At 34.9% G+C, this 21,656-nt stretch overlaps 1 protein-coding gene across 3 annotated transcripts in view; it reads right to left on the reverse strand.

The window, feature by feature from the left end:
* Positions 1-21,656, reverse strand: part of LOC117237542 (cerebellar degeneration-related protein 2) — a 51,663-nt gene that overhangs the window by 27,675 nt on the left and 2,332 nt on the right. Inside the window, exon 1 of one of the 3 annotated variants that reach the window (XM_033501604.1) lies at positions 11,473-12,244. The exons of 1 other annotated variant lie outside the window; for it this stretch is intronic. In XM_033501604.1, the coding sequence (XP_033357495.1) occupies positions 11,473-11,548 (76 nt within the window). In that variant the 5' untranslated portion in view covers positions 11,549-12,244. Of the gene's footprint in view, positions 1-3,727; positions 3,786-11,472; positions 12,245-21,656 lie in introns of those variants that run through there. One more of the 3 variants, XM_033501606.1, reaches the window with a different exon arrangement.

Below are 21,656 nucleotides of genomic sequence, written 5' to 3' on the forward strand. Positions count from 1 at the left end.
CGATAATTAATTGATGGAGGGAGCGGTTATTCATTTCTGAACGTTTCTTTTATATGATAAAGCCTTTAAGAACATGTATATATTTATTCGCTATATTTCTTATAACTTAACGTGAAGTGCGAACCAGTATAATTTACTGAAAATAGTAATTAATTATAGCTGTATGTAATATTTTCATTACGATAACGACGAATTAGTTAGAATTCTCAATTTCGCTATATTATTTACTTTGAAAGTTCTTTACTTTCGAATCGATAGAATGGAATGTAAATACACACTCTTTTCAATGAATTCTCAACGAATTTTCAATGAATTCAATGAATTTCTACAAGTTTCTTCTATGAGATCCTATAAGTTATAACCTGTACAAACAAAAACATTTTCTTCTTCTAATCCTACTTCCTCGGCATGAAAATAAATATTTACTATGTAGCAATCAAATATGTACACACATTTCTAAAATTCATGTAGCGACGCAAGGCCGTAAAGAAATTCCAGGGTTGAAACGCACCACATGACCAGCGAAACGACGTCCATGGCCAGGACGTCATAAAAGAATAAACCTTGAGACTTCGGGAAGAGCACAAGGGCCATCGGCAAGAAAAAGAAAGCTGTTTCCCTACACCCGAAGAAAACATTTTCTGAGGACCTCGACACCCTATAAAAAAGGGAAACGAAGAAAGCTCGTGATAGAGAGTGCGAGACAACAGTCCGAATTAGACTTGGGCAACACACGCTAGTAACATTAATAAACGTCGAGTATTCTTTTGGCACCCTTCACGACGTACACCTCATTCATTTGGGCAGTAAATATCAAAAGATAATTTGAAATAAATTCGTATAATGAATTCGAAAAGAACGATGCAGTACCTTATATGTGAAATAAAATACATAATATGTATGTAGGTATATACCTAAACTTAAATACACTGGTCCTTCAATTTACATGGTATTTTTTATCCACGATGTTAATTTACGCGGTTAGTCAGCGTCAATGCTGATATGAGATAAGGATAAAAGTACATTACTTTGTGCTAGTCATCATATGTGTACATATTTTTTTTATTTTGTACCGACAGACTTTATTTACGCGAATCTCATTCGCGTAAAACGAATCCACGTGGAACGGATACTCCACGCAAATTGAGCGACGGGTGTAGTTTATTTCTTCGGGACACGTTTGGACAGTGATCCGACAAAAACAATGGCCTTGTATATCCGCCGGAAACCTACGTCGCCAACGGTGAAATAGAGAGTAGCGAATAACAAGAGACATCATTGCGGAATGTTATTTCCTCTGCATGTAGATAAAAATACTAACATAGCCCGCGGGAAAGTGAAACGTTACCAACACTTTTTCGTACTGTTTATATCAGTGTTTCCCAACCTTTCATTGCGATTCTCTTCTACCAATAGCTAAATAACTTGCAGCATAGCCATCACGTTTCCATATAAAGAAATTTTTAATAACGCAAAAAAAGAAATATTGGGCAACCAGCTTCAAAATTCGCTAAAATAGCTGAACATTTGATAACCCTACTGCCTTTAAACATCTTTGACCCACAGATTAGAGTCAGATTAGATTTCTTCAGAACTTGAAATCATATAGAATCTTAAAACGTGATGTTTGTGATTAAATCTTCAAAATATTTTAATTAGACGTACAAGGATAAGAGATAAGAGATAAGATAGAAAGCCGGAGGATGCGATGTATATCGCTTGTTTCGCGAATTCGATCGATCGATCGATGCGATGCCTCCCACGAATGCGTTGAAATTGTGATGGAAAATGAAATGCAATTGCGGTAGATAAACCCATATGATAAATTCTACGTGCAGTATCGCGATGCACCTTTTCTTGTTGCCGAACGTTAATCACGGGAAAGTAAAGACGTGTCTTCTGCAACCCGTATTTGTTCACATTCGAAACGTTGTTTGTTCTTTCAAACTGGAACGGTCGTGTTTTTCCGAATGCCTTCACCGATAAAGAACCTCGCCTGTCAGCAAAATTGAAACGGAGAAATCTTTTTGAAACTTCGAACTCCAGATACGGTCGATTTTGATTATAATTTATAATACAGGTTAAAAATAGAATTGACTTCTCAATATTTTACGAATTAATCATTTAACAGATTATGTTTGATCTGTTCTTTTCTTTTAATTTTACTAATATTATAGTCGACGAAATTAACTCTTGTCTAATGTAACTTTCTTTTTATTCGCTACGAAAGAGGACACGGCGACAAAAAGTAAATAATAATTCGCAAAATAACCTTTTCAAAAATATTTTCATGATCATTGTAATACAGTCTTGTGAGAAACGAACTTGTAACTTGCAACAGTTGTATGGACCACTTATACGTTATTCCTTGCTTTTCTATTCTCTTGACTTTCAAGCTTCGGAACAGTTATCTTACATTATCACGTTCTAATCTATGCCAGTCTAATGCCCGAATGCATCAAGTCTGCTATGAAAGAATCTAAATAAAACAATTGCGAATCCAAATTACATAGATATAGATATATTAGATACATACATAGATATAGTTTAATACCGTTCTAATAAATGCTAATATTAATTTTTAACACGAATCATACATACGAAACATAGGATACAGAAAATAGCTTTGATCTCGTCCACTGTTTTAATTACTTACACGCGTAAGCATGTAAAATGATAGCAGGCTTTTGTCGTGTTAATCTATCGTGTGAATATTCGAGTTAGCGGAGTAAAAGTTTTATACAATTCGAAAATTTGTATGCCCTTTCGATGTGGAAATGAACGCGTTAACGTTTATCCTAAATTTGTTAGAAAAAAAAAAAAACGGAAGATAAAAGGTCGATTTCTCGCTGTAAATCAGAACATAACTTTATCGTAAGACTTGCACAACGTAATTTCGTATCATGAACAAATAGCTATGAATCATCAAATTCGATTCTATGGTACCTCTTGTTGAATTTATGACAAATAGGTTTATGATAGGTACTATGGAGTTTAAAAGCAAAATGATATGCGATTCGGGATTTACTTGGCTGTATTACTGGTTATCGTCTCGGTTGATAATTTACAACGACTTATTGTTATTTACGAGCCTTTTACTTTATTGCAGACCGATAGGTAAAAGCGTGCAACGAATGGAACTTTCTTTCGAACAAGTTTAGGGTACTTGAAGATCACAGGCGTACAACACGACCAGTCCCATTTTTCATTTTCCTATGAAGACCACACAGAAAGAACATCAGTCTATTTTCGTTGTTTTTCTTTACTTTTATGTCATTTGACTAACAAAAAGAAGTATCTATAACAAAATAGTTATATTATCTAGGAAATTAAATGTAACACTTTAAATTCATTAAATATATACAATTAGGTGCAACAAATTAGATGCTTTTCTTGTAATTTCGAAAGAGATACGGCAAAGGAATTGGAATGTTGATAAACATAACTATTTGAACTAAAGAAAACAAGGTAGCGTTGTTTGGCCGTTGCAGGAATTATAATCGCATCGAATATCCATTAAAATCACTCGTTTCGATTTCCTTGAAATTAAATAAATTACAGACGTGAAATGATTAAGTACAAATTAGTCTGCAGAAAGAACGCGCAATCTGGTAATTTTAATTGACGTCCGATCGATGGTTAATCTATGTAGAGTATGCGCGTGGGTTGATGAATCGATGTTCTTAGTAAAAGCTAAACGATGCTAAAAAAAACCCTTGATTCCTACCTGAAAGCTTGTCCATTTGTTGAAGGTGATACACAGCACCCATTAAACATGCTGGAAGTGATCATTTTTCAGAATGGAACTCTCTCTGATTTTATTAACTTAAAAACCCACCGGAATTCCGGTTTAACTAGTTCCAGTTTTTAGTTGTTAATCGATCGTAAAACGTTCACTTTTTTTTGGAACGTTCACGGATACTTTTACTACGATTTTTAAATAAAATTTTGTACTATTTCAAATATCCTCTAGTCACAGATACTTAGCTGTTTCATCGTCGTGATAAAATAAGGCATCCTGATCTGCATTCGATGAAAATCGATATAATCGAAATAACAACCCGAATTGCTTATACGACCTCTTTATGAATTTTATCTGTAGAGCGTTACACTTTTCTTAAAGCTGAAACACTTCTTTCTTCCTTTCACCAAAGATAACATCGCAAACATTAATTATCGTATCAATGTAAACATAAGTTTTTAATTATAATTACAAATGTATTGCGCACTTCCATTAAATATCACCGCCAAAATGCACTTAATTTACATGCAAATATGTATATGAAATTAATAATATATTGTTAACGAATATCACAAAGTTTGGTCGAAACATGGTAATATTGCAGTTCGAGCACAAAGTGCAATGCACTGTTAAAGACACGATCAAAATCCGACAAACTACAATACTTTTGCAAAAGGAAAAAGTAGAAGAAACGAACCAAGCATGGTCTGTTATCGCCTAATAATAAAAATGTGATGCAAGTAAATGTGAACAATGATAAGTGTGTGCGTGTTCAATTCGAAAATTCTAACACTAATTAGAAAAGTCTAGTAAGATTCTCACATTTTCATCGAAGCACTAGCGTGGCTACTGTTAAATTACTTATTGTTATATAACAGGCAAAGCCAAGAGAATGAAGCGCACAATGCCATTGTACCCTTGCATTACATCTTCTCATGTTTCCGAAGTCAACTTCCATAATTTGTTACGTGTATATGGCCAATAGTTTTTCATATTACACGATAAACACGTTACTGTTAAATATATGCAAGATAGAGACCGATATGATTCAAAGAAATCAAAGACTTCGTAGCAATGAATATTATATTACTGGCAGATAATTACAGGTACTTATGTGTTATGTTAATATCGCAAAAAATATAAAATGTTTGGTATAATACTAGGTATTAAAATATCAAAAACGGAATAATGTGTCAAACAATTTATATTCAAAATTTTATCATTCAGTTAATTAGTAACTTACCAAAGTACAATATTACGCAACAGAGTTAACAGCAGAAAGATAAACAAGCATCGATGTCACGATCTTCTAGTTTTATCTCTAATTTTAAAGCGTTTTCTATGATGAGACCATGAGATCTAGACAGACATGCACGTTTTACGATGTCATTCCTATAAAAAGAGCAGATACACGAATCAAATTATCCGGAGTTAACTTTCTAGAAAATAAATCTTCTTGATTTGCTTAAATTCACGGGAAATAAAATTACAGTCATTTGAGAAGATCTATGCCCAGGACATTCTACGTTTTCAAACTTATGCGCGCGTGCAATTCACGATGCTTTATATTCTTCTCTTTCAACGCCTACTCATCTTCGTGCAAAAACTGGATGGAATACTAGCCTATGTAGCTCGCAATAGTATCGCATAACAAAAGATCCTGATGCAACACGACTCGTGTAGAAAATGCTTTACACTTTTGAAGCTAACCCTACGCTACGAAATACTAGTATTCGAAATATTACTATTCAACGATTTTGTGATGCGTCCAACTAAACCTGAAATAGTACGGAAAATAAAATATACATCTATAAGGTGTCCGTGTTGGACAAAGCGTACAAGTTAATATAAGAGAGATTGTGTTACTCGTGCGTTGCGGTCGGAAGCAGGTATGTATAATATTTTGATTGTATGTCGTGTTCCCGCGAGAAAGTTTGATTTCCTTTCTCCCTATCGAAGAACCGCTGAGACAAGAGAGATTTTTTCAACGATCAAATATATGTTACATTCCCTAAACGTTATGTATTTCCATATACAGTTAAGGACATAAGTATTGGCATGCTTTATAAAACAGAATAACTTTTTTAAAATTCGACCAAACTAATCTCTTACAACTTCTTTATCTGAGCGTGCAATGTAAATGTGGAAAATATGTTTTGTAGATTTATGTTGGTTATATATATGGTGAAAATTTTATGGAAATTAGTTAATGGAGAAACAAACAGATAAACAAAAATGTAGATTTTTTACAGTCATAGAACAAAAATCGCAGAAAACTATGATTTTTTACTTTTACCCGAAGCTCGTAGCAACGTTAACCGATTTCGATGGAAATTTCAGCATGTATAGCTAACATAAATGTACACAACATATTGTTTAAATTTGCATTACAGGCTCAGATAAAAAAAGTTGTAAAAAGTGACCTTTGATATTTTCTACAACTTTCCTACCAACTGCTATTTTTTTCAAAATTTCTTCTACACGTAATCTAGTTAATTAATCCTTTTAATTTCTCAAAGATTCAAGTCGTTTCACGGTTGTCGCTTATATGTGCGTTCAGGACAAAAATCATAACTTTTAAATTAATCAATCTTCGACCTAAATCCTCTAATACCTTTTTATAGAGAATACAGATATACATCGATTAGCATAAAGAAAAATATATGGTTTCATGAAGAAAAGTTGTAACGATCTTTATTTTTTATTGAATAAAAAGTTTTTGGAAATTTTCACTAACGCAATTTATTGTTGTGTAATCATTGAGTAATTTTTGTTTCAAAACTTTTTTTATCAATTTAGTGGAAATACCTGAAAAATTGTGCCGATCATTTTATGTATGTAGGTTTGAGGATAAAAAGTCAAGATTATTATTTGTTCAGCATTTTTTCATTTGTTCAAATTTAGGATGGAAACTCATGAAAATTAGGTAACGTATAAACATTTGAAAATAAGTGGTCTAATGTCTACGGTAACACGAGTATCTTACTGTTTCGCGGGAGCACAATTTGAATGCTTAAGGCCTGATCGCTGAACGCGTTAATAACAACTTGAACTTTTAATCTTTTCACTTCGGCCAAATTTGAGTGAATAAATTTGATGTCAATGGAAAATTCAATATGTCCGGAAACAGCATGCAAAAAATTACGGAGGTACTTTTTGGTGCTTTTTTAAAAGATCTCTTTGAAGTTAATAAATATTTTATATAAACAATTAGAAGAATTTGTCATTATTGCATTAAAATTACTTACCAGTCTTAAAGGTACTACAGTATTAAAGACAATCTATGAAAATGAAACTAAGAAAACAAATATTCTGCTAATTGCACGTTTTTAAAAAGGTGTATTGATTTTTGCAGTTAGCTTTACAATTTTAGCGACAAATTGGTATAGTCAGTAAAAGTAATAGATAATATTACAAATTACAGTTTATTACTAACACTATTTTACGCTAGGAAAATTTTCAGACTCGACATTTCGAGTTTTTATCTTTTCTCCATTGAGCGGACATATTGTGCGTTTCTTCCAATTTTAAAAAGATCATTCTGTTTTAAAGAGTGTGGCAATACTTATGTTACCAACTGTATGTATACTATCGTATGTGACTTTGACTGGGAATTAATAGGATAAATATAAAAAGCTGAGTCAACGTTACAAGTATGTATAAAGTTCAACAGATAATGTCATTCGAAATTAAAATACATCGATTAACAAACAGACAACATAATTTGTCTTCGGGAATAAAACGCATTAAGCTATAATTTCAGAAGTTGCAGATTTATAAAATTGTTTTTATAGAATGCCGAGAAACGCTGCACCACGGTTATTAAGCTCATTGTTAATTTTACTCGGGTAATTTCTTCGTTAGAATAGCTTCAACAATCGCTGTTTACGTTTTAACGTTTCGTCACTTATCATTATACGCTAACAGCATTAATTGGAATGTTAGTTATATATATGTTATAATGTTAGTTATACCGTGGATATACCATTGTTTGCAGGAAGGAATAAAGAGATTGTCTAGTGGTAGTCTGACAGGAAGGGTTTCACTTCCTCGAGAACCAATTTCCTGTAACTGTAACATTCGATGCAGTAATGAATCCTTGTTGAATACTTGAACAAAAATCTTTATTCATATGTACGTATGCTCGTATGGTTTTATCAATACATTTTGTTAGAAGATACTTTACATATTTTTTATTATTTCTAGGATAAATGTAATAATATAATTGAAGCTCGAACTCTCTAGTGTTATTGAAGACTCAAGAGCCAGAAACCGACTATCACTGATCTGACCTTGTAAGATAACCTTCCAAAAATAATAGCACCAGAGGCTACTTTTAATTCAAATTGAAGTACGAACGATAAGTAGAAATTGATATCGGAGCACAAACTGCTAGATAGGTGGACAATTCAATGCAGAAATTGAAATAACACAATATATAGTTCTGTACGAGTTTAAAAAAATCTTGGGAGATTTTTCCCCATTATCTAATAAGGCTGCTCCATTATTATTTTTGTGTAATTTTCTTATCAATAAATTATGTGTATTATTTTCTGATCAACCGAACCAAAGAATTCGGAGGGCAAAGAATCTAGATTACATGAAGCTACCAGAAAGTTCATTCTAACGGCATTTGCAATAATAGGCTACAGATATGCTAATCCATGTTTTTATGAATACAAAGAAGAAAGCGAAACGGTTTGCAACATACTTTATCAAATCGGACGACATCATTTGGAAATTCAAAACATCTTAGTACGAGAGCGAACTTAGCATCGAATCGATAAAATTAAACTTATAAATGCGTATAACAATCATTTCATAGATATCAATAGGAATCAATTTTATCTAACGATAACACAATACACATTATATTAGTCTGTTTGAATATAATTTCCTAATTATTTCCATTGCTTGTGGACAACAATTCGAAGTTGGTTCAGCAGCAAGCGCTAAAGATAGAATGCGTGCATTATTTCTGCCTCACATACTTTCATTTTTGCAATATAGGAGTTGTTTGAAGGTATGTTAAGAGCCCGAAGCAATGATCATAAATATGCACAGCCACTTCCTTCGAATGCCAGGTGACGTTAGGTATGCCAGATCTTAAAAAGGAAAGAGCAAAACGCGACCGGTAATGGTAGAATTTATTTGCATAAACTACTTTACTTCATTTGATCACTATATTTGACATACTATATCATGCTATATTAAAAAGGTAGAAAATGCAGAAGAAAATGCTGAATTTAAGCGATAGTCAATCAACTAAATACCTAGGAATCGGCAGTCCGTTCTTTTAACGAATCTGTTTTTTATTAAGCTTTTATCTCGATAATAATTTTCAGCTTTTTACTATTTTTGTTAACACTATGTGAAAATATTTCCTAAAAATATAATTAGTATCGTAGATTAAACTTAAAAATTTTACGCAGCACTCTATGATAAATATCTCAAAATGTTCTGCGACGTAATATCGGATAATTCCTTCGTGAATATTAAAATACGAAAATGCACAGAGATGCATTATTGATTAAGTGCTGGGTCAAGTAGCGTTCTCATCGCTGAAAGACGATCCTTCTAGAACTGAGAAAATCGACTAGTGAAAAGTGGAAGGTCGAAAGAGAATTGTATCGGAAGATGCAAATTGTCATTTTTTAAAACACACCATTGTTGCTTAATATTGGTGTCAAGAGCAAATTTTTAAATGTTCGAGTTTACTTTGAAAGGTTATCGTATCCGGTAGAAATAATTGCGGCATTAATTACAACAAGCTACGATAACATCAAAAAGCTTTCTCGTTCTAATTACAAGCTTCATTAGGAATAATACGCACTTGCTCTGTATAATTTCTATGGTAATTTAATCGTTACAACGTGTAACACAGACGTTAGAATTATTCTAATTTCAGATCGTATTGTCGGAGTTTCGTATGAAAATATTACGTGCAAAATACAACGTGGTGTTTTTAACTGCTTCGAGAAGATATAAAAAGCTAGCAAACGTGGTCACGAGATACAATATTCTTTGATTGCAGCACACATATATCAAAATACAATTCGCAGGCCGTCGACTTTATCGGTAGACAATTCTGTGATAAACGAAAGGAAATATACGGAGAAATGGAAAATAACACTGTTTTTTCTAAACTCAAGTAGTCGTGAATATTCTGTTTAAAATTCTTCCATTACTTAAACATTTCTCGGTTTTGTTTCATAAAATAAATTTCGTTAATATTCTTGGTGAGAATAATAATATAAATTCTCTTTATAGAAACTATTGGAAACTTACTTACTTAATAATTTGTTAAAGGTTACACTTCGAGTAAGAAAATAGACAAATTTGTTACATCCCGTAACCCTCGGTAGTCAGCTATACAAATATAATTAGTCACGCCGCAATAATCCTAAAGAACCATCATAAAGTTAAGCATTTTTACTTTACTGTCAACACCCTTAATTGCTACAAAAGTTCTTTCAAGTCAAGAAGTTCTTTATGGTTACTGGTTAATCCGGTAAAAAATGGGAAAAGCACGTTTTCCCCATGTTCAACGATCATTTTCACCAGCAAGCGACCATTGCGACCTTCACAGAACATAACTTCACTTGCTATCATCCCTTCAAACAGAATACATCTCAACTTGTTAATTACTCCTCACCTTATATTCTTCGAGGAAAAGTTGTTAAATCAGTGTTGTAATTATTCAACCACCCCCATTATCTTAATCGAAATAGGGGATCGACTGATTCATGGCATCGATCATCGTATCGTAACGAGAATTTACGACTCTCGTTGGTGCGCTCTACCGCGACCGCGTCTCTTCGCAAACGGTCGAACAAAATTAAAATTACATAGAATGAAAAAGAACATTCATGAAGCTTCTCTATCGGTACCGTGTAGTGCGCAGGCTTCTGACCTGCCCTAATCAAAATACCTATTCTACTAGCTCATAGATACCAAAAAAAACAAAAAAAACAAAAAATCTAAACGACTCCCATTCATAAGAATATTACAAGAATCTTTGATATCTATCGTGCATTTTTACAATAGTAGCGTACCTATTTCTTATTAAAAGTGCAGTATTATCATTCACAAACGAACCCATTGCGCAAGTCCGTGTTGTGCCATCGCACACTGAGCAAAGGTTGGAGAGTCAATAATAAATAAGCGACAATCTTTTTATCAACCACGAGTTGATAAAAAGGTACGCGTGTATTTGTTGAAAATGTATACTATTGAATTTTACAATTACTCTTCACATTTTTTGAATTGGAAAATATACGAATTCTTGCTGAGATATGCAAGATATTTGGAGATATTAAATTTAAAAGGAGTGCAATGTGCAACACTTAAGGCTCCGATGCAGCTGCGGTAACTATTAGATTCACGAGCCGTGTCGATGAGTCATCGTTTCGGAGTGTGGAAGTCGTCTGTCAGGTACGAGCAAAGAACAATACCGATCGACTGTCTTGAAGAATCAAGTAACTTTCCGTGTGTTACCGTTAAGCAAAAACGCAAACAAAAAGACACGAAGATATTGCCTAGATATGTCAGGTATATATAGATATAGGTATAGATAGGAGCGCGCTTGGTGCGGAATCGATCGCGTCTCGACGTCAGCCACGCAAACTTGTCCTTCCGAATCCGAGGACCTCGGTTGCAGCTGCATCGACCTTGAGCGTGAACCTGAAATTAATGTAGCGAAACAAAGGTTGCACAAGGTTGACATTTACCCTGAAGCATATTGTGATCGGCCTCCTCGTCCGTGAGGCAGCGGACGTTGCCGATGGAAGAAGACAGCAGACTCATGATTCCTCGTTACAGACGTTGTCCTCGAGTTTCACGGAGCGATTCGCAGTAACGAGCCGAAGTCGATCGGCGCCGGAATCACGGAAAAGCCGCCTGGTCCGTGCGCGTACGTGATTGGTCGAGCGTTGGCCGAAGCTCGTGTCCGAACCAATCGTTACAAAGTATCGGCTGGCCCGGTACACCGAGCGAGCCTCTACGAACGCACCTGTCGGCCGAGCATCCGGCCAACTCGAGAACGCTTCACCGCCGATCACTTTCACTGAATGTGGAAAAAGGACGGTTGCGATATCGTTTGAGAACCACCTGCCAAGCTTACTACCAGTGGTGGCTTTCCGATCCTCGATACGTTTTCGTCGACCCGAGGAGGAGTCCCGTTTCCTAGCGGTAACTCTATGGACCAGGCGGCCGTACGATTTACACTCCGATCGCCGTCGCAGCGTTTCTCGATCGCATCCCGTTGTCGTCGATCGTCTTCGCGATCTCTAAAATCATCCGAGCGAACTACGCGCACTACGACGAATCGAAGGTATACGACACGTCTGCTGTCACAAGCACCGTCGTTATTGGTTGCCTCGTACTAGCGGACAAGACGGAACACGAGTATATTCTACTGCCCGGCACCGCCACTACGTCGCGAAAGACGACGACGCATGACGCGTGCAGAGACACCGAGCACCACACACAACCGCGATCAATAAGCGTTGCCACGGCGTCTGCGCCGACAATGCGATGCCACGCCGGACGAGAGGAGAGAGACAGGGATTACGCGAATGTATCAGTGTGTCGGTGTGCTCGCACTATCGACGCGACGAGTATCGACGATTTAGAGTACTCCCCGCTTGGAACCAACGGGCTCTCCTACTCTCCAGACTGACTCTACGTTAATTGGTTCTTTGACTTTTAACGTTATGCGTTTCTACATCAACCGAGAAATTTCAGGATAATATATATTTCGTATCATTTTTGTCCGCTTTAACGTTTCGGATAATTAAACATTTGCGACTGACACTTCCAATCAAAAATCATTTATTCAAATAAATTATTATATAGTTAATTAACGCCAAATTAATTGAGCTTAAGTTGTCGGTAAATTGATTACAAGAGTCTCCTAGTACATTTTTATATGTAAATCATTTAAGTTCTCCCTTCTAGTTAATAGAAGAAAGTTATTAACTATACAGGGTCCGACCAAATAACATGTAAAAGCGGAGACAGCGTGATTGCTTGTGCGAGAATAAAGAAAAAATGTATACAATTTTTCTGTTTAAGGCTTCATTTTCAAGAAGATAAATTTGAAGATTTATTATATGCATGTACTAGGCCGATTTCTAACTAAATATGTCTAGATTTTATCGAAAACAAAGCATTTTCACGCGTAGAATAACTTTTTGCCGATTTAGTCTTGTCTGGTGCGAAATTAGTCATGTTCGAGTATACTTATGATAAATTTTCAAATTCGATTCTCTCGTAAACTAAGTTGAGAATGAAAAAATTGTATTCTATATTTATTAAGAAATAATGTATCTCATTTTACATATTATTCGGCTGGATCCTGTATATGTATAGTTCAGCAAAGTGTTTAAAATCAAAATTTTAAAAAAAGATAATTTTGAAGAAAGAAAAATAAAAGATAGTTAGATACTATTACCGATATATTTTGTACTTCTATATCGTTTCATGCTTATCACAAATGGGAGGCGTCTATTTTTCGATGCGAAGAAATAACGTATTCGATTTAAACTCTCAAACTTATTTAACATTATTTGAATTGACGTTGCTTTCGCGCCCAAAGTAGCTAGTGTTCGAACAACTTTCGTTAAGGTGAGTTTGATCGAATTGCCTCTCACCGCAACGTAGAAATATGTAGGACGAATTTAATCGCTTGATTTCCACTAGATTCTGAAAAATTTGTTAACTCTATACGGTAGAATGTTCAGTATCCGAAAAAGTAGGGATAAGTTATTAAAAAAACGTAATAAGTAAAATTTGAAGAAAAATTGTCATTTTAACATTAAACAATTCTAAAATTATTTCTAGTGACCAAAATATTAATAAATATTGCCTGGCTCGTTAATTGTCAGCGATAATAGAAGTTTTTCAAATATTATCTACCAAGCATGAATTTATAATTCTTAATTCCTCACAGCTGGTTCATTAAAATCTTTGTCGTCATAAGTATCGTGAAAAAGGTACAGCTTCTTTGTTCTTTACAAAAGGTAAACGATTACAGAAGTATAAGTACACTAGTTATTTAATGCCTATAAAGAGTAAATAGTGTGAACTATGTTGTAACTGCGTTATAGGGAGCTGATTGTAAGTAGAATAAGTCTGCAGAGATCGATGGGCCAATGAACCGATATTCTACAGTTCCTTAGCGCGCGATGCGTAAGGGTAAGTAAGTACGTCTAGTAACGAAACATATGCGAATATCGTGGAATACAACGTAACCATATAAAGTGATCAAAGTACCATCAACAGCCTTAAATATCTCGTATTAAATAACCAATACGTTAGACCAAAGATAATATTTCATTGCGCAAACACTTAAATGTCTGCCGCAGGTGTACAATATTACGTTTATTAGTTACAAATACTTCCATATTATGCATATGCGTATATCGGTGTATACTTACAGCTAAAAGTATTCCTCCATTGGTCGTTCTTGTTCGAAATGCTAATAACATAACGAGAAATCGAAAGCGATTCGATATCCTTTATGTAACTAGATTGCAAATATTTATGCATTTATGTGAAATTTAAAGATTCAGTGGAGGGTGTCACGAAAATCGTCCGATCGTACGTTTGTACACTATTGACCAACAGTATGGTATTATTTTGTCTCACCTTTTGTCTCACGTCTATAAAAACTTTAGTTTAATATTACGCAGACTTTACACGATGATTTAGATTAAAAATTGAGACAAAGCGTTGCATATTAGCCATAATATGATGTAAAACGGCACTAAGGGGAACGGTAATACTATGGATATTAGATGGATATGCAAAATTCTTTAATTTAAAATTCGAAAGTAAATGGTGAAAGAACGGATAAATACACAGTAACCGTTCCTAAGCAACAATATCGCTGTTCTTTGGAATTGGATTTGTTTTCATCCATCACATGAATGTTCCATGCCAATGCAGTGATCAATAGGAATGCAGAAAATCAACGTGAAAGTAGGTGACACATGCGATCATACGAATTATCATACGTAATTTCCTTGCTCGTATACGTGATTATATCCTTCGCGTATAATGTATAATCATACTAACTTTGAAATGGAGCGAAAGTACGCGATGTCGAATACTTTGGTCGTGTCGTCCGTAACTTCACACTCACGAAGCTTTGTGAACATTTATCACAGGAAATTCTTACGAATGTAACGCAGTTATAGTACGGTTGAAATGTAGAAATAAAAATAACAATGTTTTCTATATTATTACACATATAAGACATTTATACAAAATTTCTATTAATATCTAAAATTCAAACATTTTTGTAAGCCACCGTACATTACAATTTACGAATAAAATTAGCATGTTTTCGATCATTTATGAAACATAACATTTTACGTGATCGCTCAATAAAGCTTCCGTACACGTAATTCAACACTGTACGAAGAAATTTCTGAAGACTTTCCTAAAAGACTTCATCTGAATTAATAGCCTTGACAGAACTTGTTTTCTTATTCCATAAACGTAATGATTTGCCGAATGAAAGATATCGACCGATTTTATTCAGATTAACTATCTAATAACAGCATATATGGTGTATATAAGGTATTCCAAAAGAATTGAAGGTACGCCATACAAACAAACTTTATGTTTCGTTTATACGCCGCCAATTATGAAACACGATCAAAAATAAATAAACCACGACTGTATATGCTATAACTGACAAACCGGGTAATTAAAGTCATACATTAATATAGATCGAGCAGCATTTATGTACCTTTTTTAGTTCCCTCCAAGTTTTATCAAATACACTTAAACTATATTTTATTACCGAATCAAAATGCACGTTTTCCAACAGTGAATTTCTAGAAACTAGGTTATTAGTAGTAAGCATCGCGTCATTAGTAAAAGAAAATCAATTTCTTTGAGCTACTTTCCTATATACCTGTATTTCCGATGTTATAGGCAATTATATGTATGCAAATTATATATTATATTTATATTTATATTTGGTATAGGAAACTGTTTAACGACAGTTGAATGTACCTTATAAACTTAGATTTCATATTAGTTAAAATTGGTTTCGTGAATAAATCCTGATAAGCTTTAATGACACGACATCATCACGATATTCGCTACTACGACTAGTTTCGTCAATTTTTTTCGTTCTTTCATTACATTCGAAAAATTAAATTCAATGGAAAAATCTAATATACGTCTTCCTATTACTTAAGGGATTAGAAACTTCGAGGTTTTCTCTCATTGAATAGGGACGAGCGAATGTAACACATCTTTCTTCTTTCTCTTCGTCTCAAACTTGTTTAATATATCGTTAGATATTAGCTTTAAATATACCATTATAGATATAAATACATAGGTGTATACACATATATTAAGACGTAGTATTCGATGAAAATTTGCTAAAATACTTTTATAATTTTAAGACATGAGAAAGTTAAAAAAGTGATTGAGTAGATGCTCAACCATGAAAGGTCAGCTTGAAATGAGTTTGTGCGACCTTAAAGGTAAAAGTTTAATAAGTATCAGATGATAGATTGAATCAGTTACAGCGTGAAATCGAGGCAATTGCTGCTCATAGAAACGGAAGAAGCAATCTATTTTGCAACTCTCCCCAGCTGTATCGATCATTTTTCTGCCACGGTGCATAAAGAAATACTTTTAAATGTTATCAGATAAGAAACGAATTACGTATAGTAATTTAAATTGTATCGAAACCGCATTAACGCTTCTTTAAGTACCTAAGAGTTTTTAACGAAAATATGCATAACCTTTTTTATTTGTTTCTTTTTGAATAATAATTTATTTTAATTAATACAATTGACAAATAACAAATGAACACTTTCATAAAATATTTACATAATTACGTAAAAATAATTTTCGTAAAAATAAGAAATTGGGAACTTTTCACTCATTTAAAGTTGGTATTAAAACCGTGGAATTTTTAACAAATTCTTGGAATGGATATCCATCATGACGAGCTAACGAATGTTAGAACGTGAAGAGAACTTCCAGCAACACTGTGAAATGTAAGTGAAAAGTGCAAGTTGTATTACCGTCATTAACCCTGCGGTGAGAAGCTGAAGATAGATATATTTTCAGAATGTGTAATTAAAATTGATTTGTAACTTTACATGCTTATACACGTTATATTCATTCACATAATCTTAAATATCAAATTAAACGATGTAACTTGCAGTTTCAATAATGTAACATAATAAAAATGAAATATTAGCCTGTAGATGTTAATACGTTTATGGAAAATTTAAACGCGCAAAGATATGTAGAATGCACATAAAATGCAATAACATACCTACAAGATAATCAAAGTAAAACATTCCCTGTAAAGGATAAAACATAAAACGCAAATAATCGCGGTTCGTAAAAAACGGAGAAGAAATACGAAATAACACGTTCACGTTCGGGACATAGTTCTTGAGAAAATCGCGTTTGAAACCATGTTTCTTTTCCAAAAATTATGAAACTCGAACTTGGTGATTCCAATTGTGTCGCTAATAATCCATTACAGTAGTTGATGCAACTGTAAACAGTCAATTAAAAGAGAAAAAAACGTGGTATATCTTTCGATCACTCGTTACGACCTACTAGTAGCTACTTGTGACTTTGCGTGCCACTAGTTCACCAAATAGAAAAAGAAAATACTCGAAGCTCACGACCACTAATTTCTTTTCCAATTAACGACAGCCTCAAGGGTATCACGAACGACCACGTCGTATACATTGGTCACTGGTTTAGTACTTGAATCGGTCGTATGGACCGTATCGATCCAAGAATCAAGACTCAAAGGAGAGAGCGACTCTCGGTACTAAGTGCGTAATTGAATAAATATATCTCACGCTACGTCGATCAAACTGCGAGTCGGTGGCAATAAAATGCATCGATGTAAGTCACACGTGTACGCCTAGAGGCGATCGGACTAAATGCTCCAAATCTATTGAATGTAAAAAGAATTACGAAAATACTAGATATTTTCTCCAATCTCGGTAAATACGTGACACACATAATTGAAAAAAGAATAACTCGATACAAAAACAAGCCATAAGTCCTTAACACAATCAAAGTTACTTTATCGAACGACAGATCGTATAAATTATATTATATTTCTCTGAGGAAAGCTTAGATTTCCACCTCCACTTGCCACAGATAGTTGTTTAGACGTTCTACTTTTCCACAAAACACATATGCCCGCACCATAAATCTACTGTAACCATAATGCAAGTTCTTTATCATAGTGCAGGCTTATAAATGGCAACTTCTACAATTTCTAATTGGCAGTAATTCCTAAAAGACTGGATCGCGATCGAGTTTCGTCGATGCATCCATCATTGATGTCGCGGCAATAGTAACGTGAGAGTGTTACGTTGCAGTTTGATCAAAATGTGCATTCGATTGGTACTTTCCAACGAACCTGTGTATCGCCTTTTACAACTTGTATCGGTGATCGGAAGAACATTGTTTCATTGAAACCGATCCTTTGAATGCTTTCGAAAGTATTGTTCTACTTAGAAAGGTTGTTCAAGGTACGAATGAGATCTTGTGTGACAAAAGCAAGGTAATCAATTCGCGGAGAAAGGACAATTCTATTCCGGAGTATGTCATAAACTATTCATGAGAACATGTATGTGTACATGTCGCTCTTATAAAAGAGGGTGTTCAATAATGGAAACTTCAAAACGATGAAAATATCGATTAATGTATTTTTTATTAGGTTGGTGAGAAAGTAACATTTTCTGATCGTACTGAGAAAATCAGTTCCAAACGAATGTTATATCGTCGTTTACGATAAAGTCATCTTATGAGAATAATGTTCCGTGTTTACGAAATATTCTATATTTCCGTAAATGGCAGATGGTTCGAGTGTCAAATAGGCAGATCTAGGAAGAGTGTCCATAATTCGTGGATAGAAACTGCTTGTCAGGTTGATAAGGTATTCCCCTTGGGATCATGGCGCGAAAGTTTATGCAGTAACGGTATTTACTAGAGTGCGATCGAGATAACCCGAGGTATTACGAATTACTGGATGATTAAATGTGCGTACTATAGCTAACTGAAAAAAGGAATGTCTCGCGTTGTCTGTATCTCGAAATTTATATAACTGGCGGGGCAGTCGCGATTTTTACCTCTTACAGAGTTCTGATCGATAATAATTGATAATTCGACCTAACTCTAACCTAACCCCAATCTAGTGAAACAGGGTATTGTGGCGGCACTCGACAACATCTACTGCCGGACGACGGTAGCGCAGTGGTTAGCGCCTTTGGTTACAAACGTTCGGGACCCAGGTTCAAATCCCGGTGCCCGTAGTCTCAGATTTTTCTTCTACGACACAAAAATGAGAAGAAAAGCGAGATGAAGCGAAAGAGATGTGACCGTGATAATGCTACTAAGACTCCAACCGCCGCGAATTAAAACGTTTATGCGATGGCAAGTACTAACGAGGCTGCGAATAGAGCAGGTGCGCAGCCAACCAAAAATGGTCAGCATGCCCTCACTGCAGCCCCCGGACACCACATGGTTCACCTTATTGGACGACAAAGTAAAATTTGTGACCCCCGCCAAAAAAAAAAAACCGCGGCGGTTTGAGTCTCAGTAGCACTACTATCACGGTCTTCTCTTTTGTCTCAGATCACGTCGGGGTCACCAATTTAAAGTTGATAGTTGACTAGAGCTCCCCGAACTCTGTTCGATCGACATCGTATCGCACCGTCTAGAAATCGAACTTGTAACCGCGAACCGCTAGTGCAATCGTGAACTCCACGCAAAGTGTATATTGGGAGTGTTGTTAATAAATATACTGTTAATTATACTCTAGTACTTCTTCAGTACCTATCACGACCTATCCATCTCAGTACAAATGACATTGACGATAATATTACGCTTTTCGACTTTCCCATGTCCATTAATCTAGTCATGAACCCGGGAAACAGTTGAAATTCTGTATAACGAGCCGTGGATGCGAGATCTTACCGCCTATGGTTTATCAAAATAGATACGAATAAAAGAGAAATTGAAAAAAGATCGAAAGTGTAATCCAATACTCTAGGAATCGGAACAGTTTCAAACATTTTTGAAATTCTTATTACTGAATACATAGTTCTTTTCCCTTCTTTTACATGACACAAAAATTGTCTGTACTAGAAATTGTTATTACGTTAAAATCGTATTATACAGTTAGACACAATTACATGTAATAAATTGCTACATTTTATTCGAAATGCTTTTTATATGGAGAAGTCGCGAATTATTTGATTATTACGAGAAAGGATCACGCCTCGAAAAAGGTTAGGAAACACTGATCCAAATTCTGACAAATCTTTATAAAACACTTACAACTAATACATGAATCGGTGTCGTCGACTGATGGTTTAATTCATTTCCTCTCTCTATCTCTTCCACCGAGTGTACAACTTTAACAGTTCACTTCACTATCGAGATATTCAGATTACTATAGAATAGACTGATGAATTCCTCCGCGTCAAATACTTGTCAAAGAGATCGATCGCGAGATATCGATTGTGGTGGTGGTGATCGCCGTTGCGGTATCGTCTATGCGAGTCGATAATTATGGAACACTAACCGCATAATTGGTTTCGTTCAATTTTACAGTCAAGCGTCTACGACTACGAGAAATTCTGTGATCGTGATAACAATTAGTCAAGATTTTTCGAATCGAAGAAAAAGAAAAAAAGACGAGATTTCATCGAGCATGGAAAGTAACTGATTTTTGTGTAAGAATAACACAGGTGAAACACGATTTAAAAAGAGAAATTTATTCCGTGAAAGAGAGAAGCAAAGAAAAGGTCAATCTCGCGTTATCTAACGATGGATTGCTTGCTATGTCGATGGATGCATACTAGCTATCTCTGTAAATTCATATCCATTGATTTTAACTCACTTCTAAAAATTAGAAATGATTGAGGATAAATATATTTTTCTCCGTTGACCATAATAAGATAATTATAAAACGACTCTTCGTCATTTTATTATACTGTCAAAGCGTTAACCTCTAAAGAATTCAACTAGATTTTCTATACACTCTATATAAGACGCAAGAGAAATCTGCTGACACGAAAAGACGATCGATGCAGTCACGTTAAACAAGAAAAGCTGTCTCGAGTGGGAAACAAAACTTCTTAAGATAAAGGCCCGTTAGAAGAGATCAAGAATGCATGCGTATTCAACGGTTGCAAATGTAGCGGCATGTAGACCAATTTTCATTCATCGACCGATTACATGTCGTCGGAGAACGCGCGACAGTCGATAAGGGCTACGTGCGTACGCTTGTACGGCGCTCATATATGAAATTTTCCACGTTACGTGACCGAACAACGAGGCACGTTCGTTCATTTTTCTCGCATAGTTTTTATCATACAGAAGCGTTTCACGGATTGTTGCCTGATGAATGCAGCCTTCGAATCAGAATCCAGGAGGATACGTCGATCTCGGAATAAGATTGAACGAAATTAGTGAAACTATTATATATATATACCCTGACTTTTCACAGAAATTGGATTCTCACTGTTCTGGAATCTACAACCTCTGCACGATCTCTACTCGACCGCTTATCTTTCAACAATCTTTAAACTGATTAAAAGTTAGATTTTACTTAAATATGGAAATTAATAGAACACTTTCCTGCGCAGAGAGATAGTAAATGACCATTTGAACGACTACCTTGTATTTTAAAGAAAATTCGAACAAAATGTACACAAGTAAAATTGTTTTACTCTGATTTAGAAGAAAAGGGAAGTAATATAAAATTGTTATTCCTTCACATAGGCGTCGTTAGCAAAACGAGTTAAACAAGTATCGTTTAGTTGTAAGTAAACTTTCACCCGCATGAAAATTGTCTTGACAGGACGATTTTGTTAATCGAAAACTTGTAGGGAGGAAA

The sequence above is a fragment of the Bombus vosnesenskii genome, unplaced genomic scaffold (assembly GCF_011952255.1).
Source record: "Bombus vosnesenskii isolate JDL3184/JDL3185 unplaced genomic scaffold, Bvos_JDL3184-5_v1.1 scf7180000013379, whole genome shotgun sequence".
In the NCBI taxonomy this organism is placed as follows: Eukaryota; Metazoa; Arthropoda; class Insecta; order Hymenoptera; family Apidae; genus Bombus; species Bombus vosnesenskii.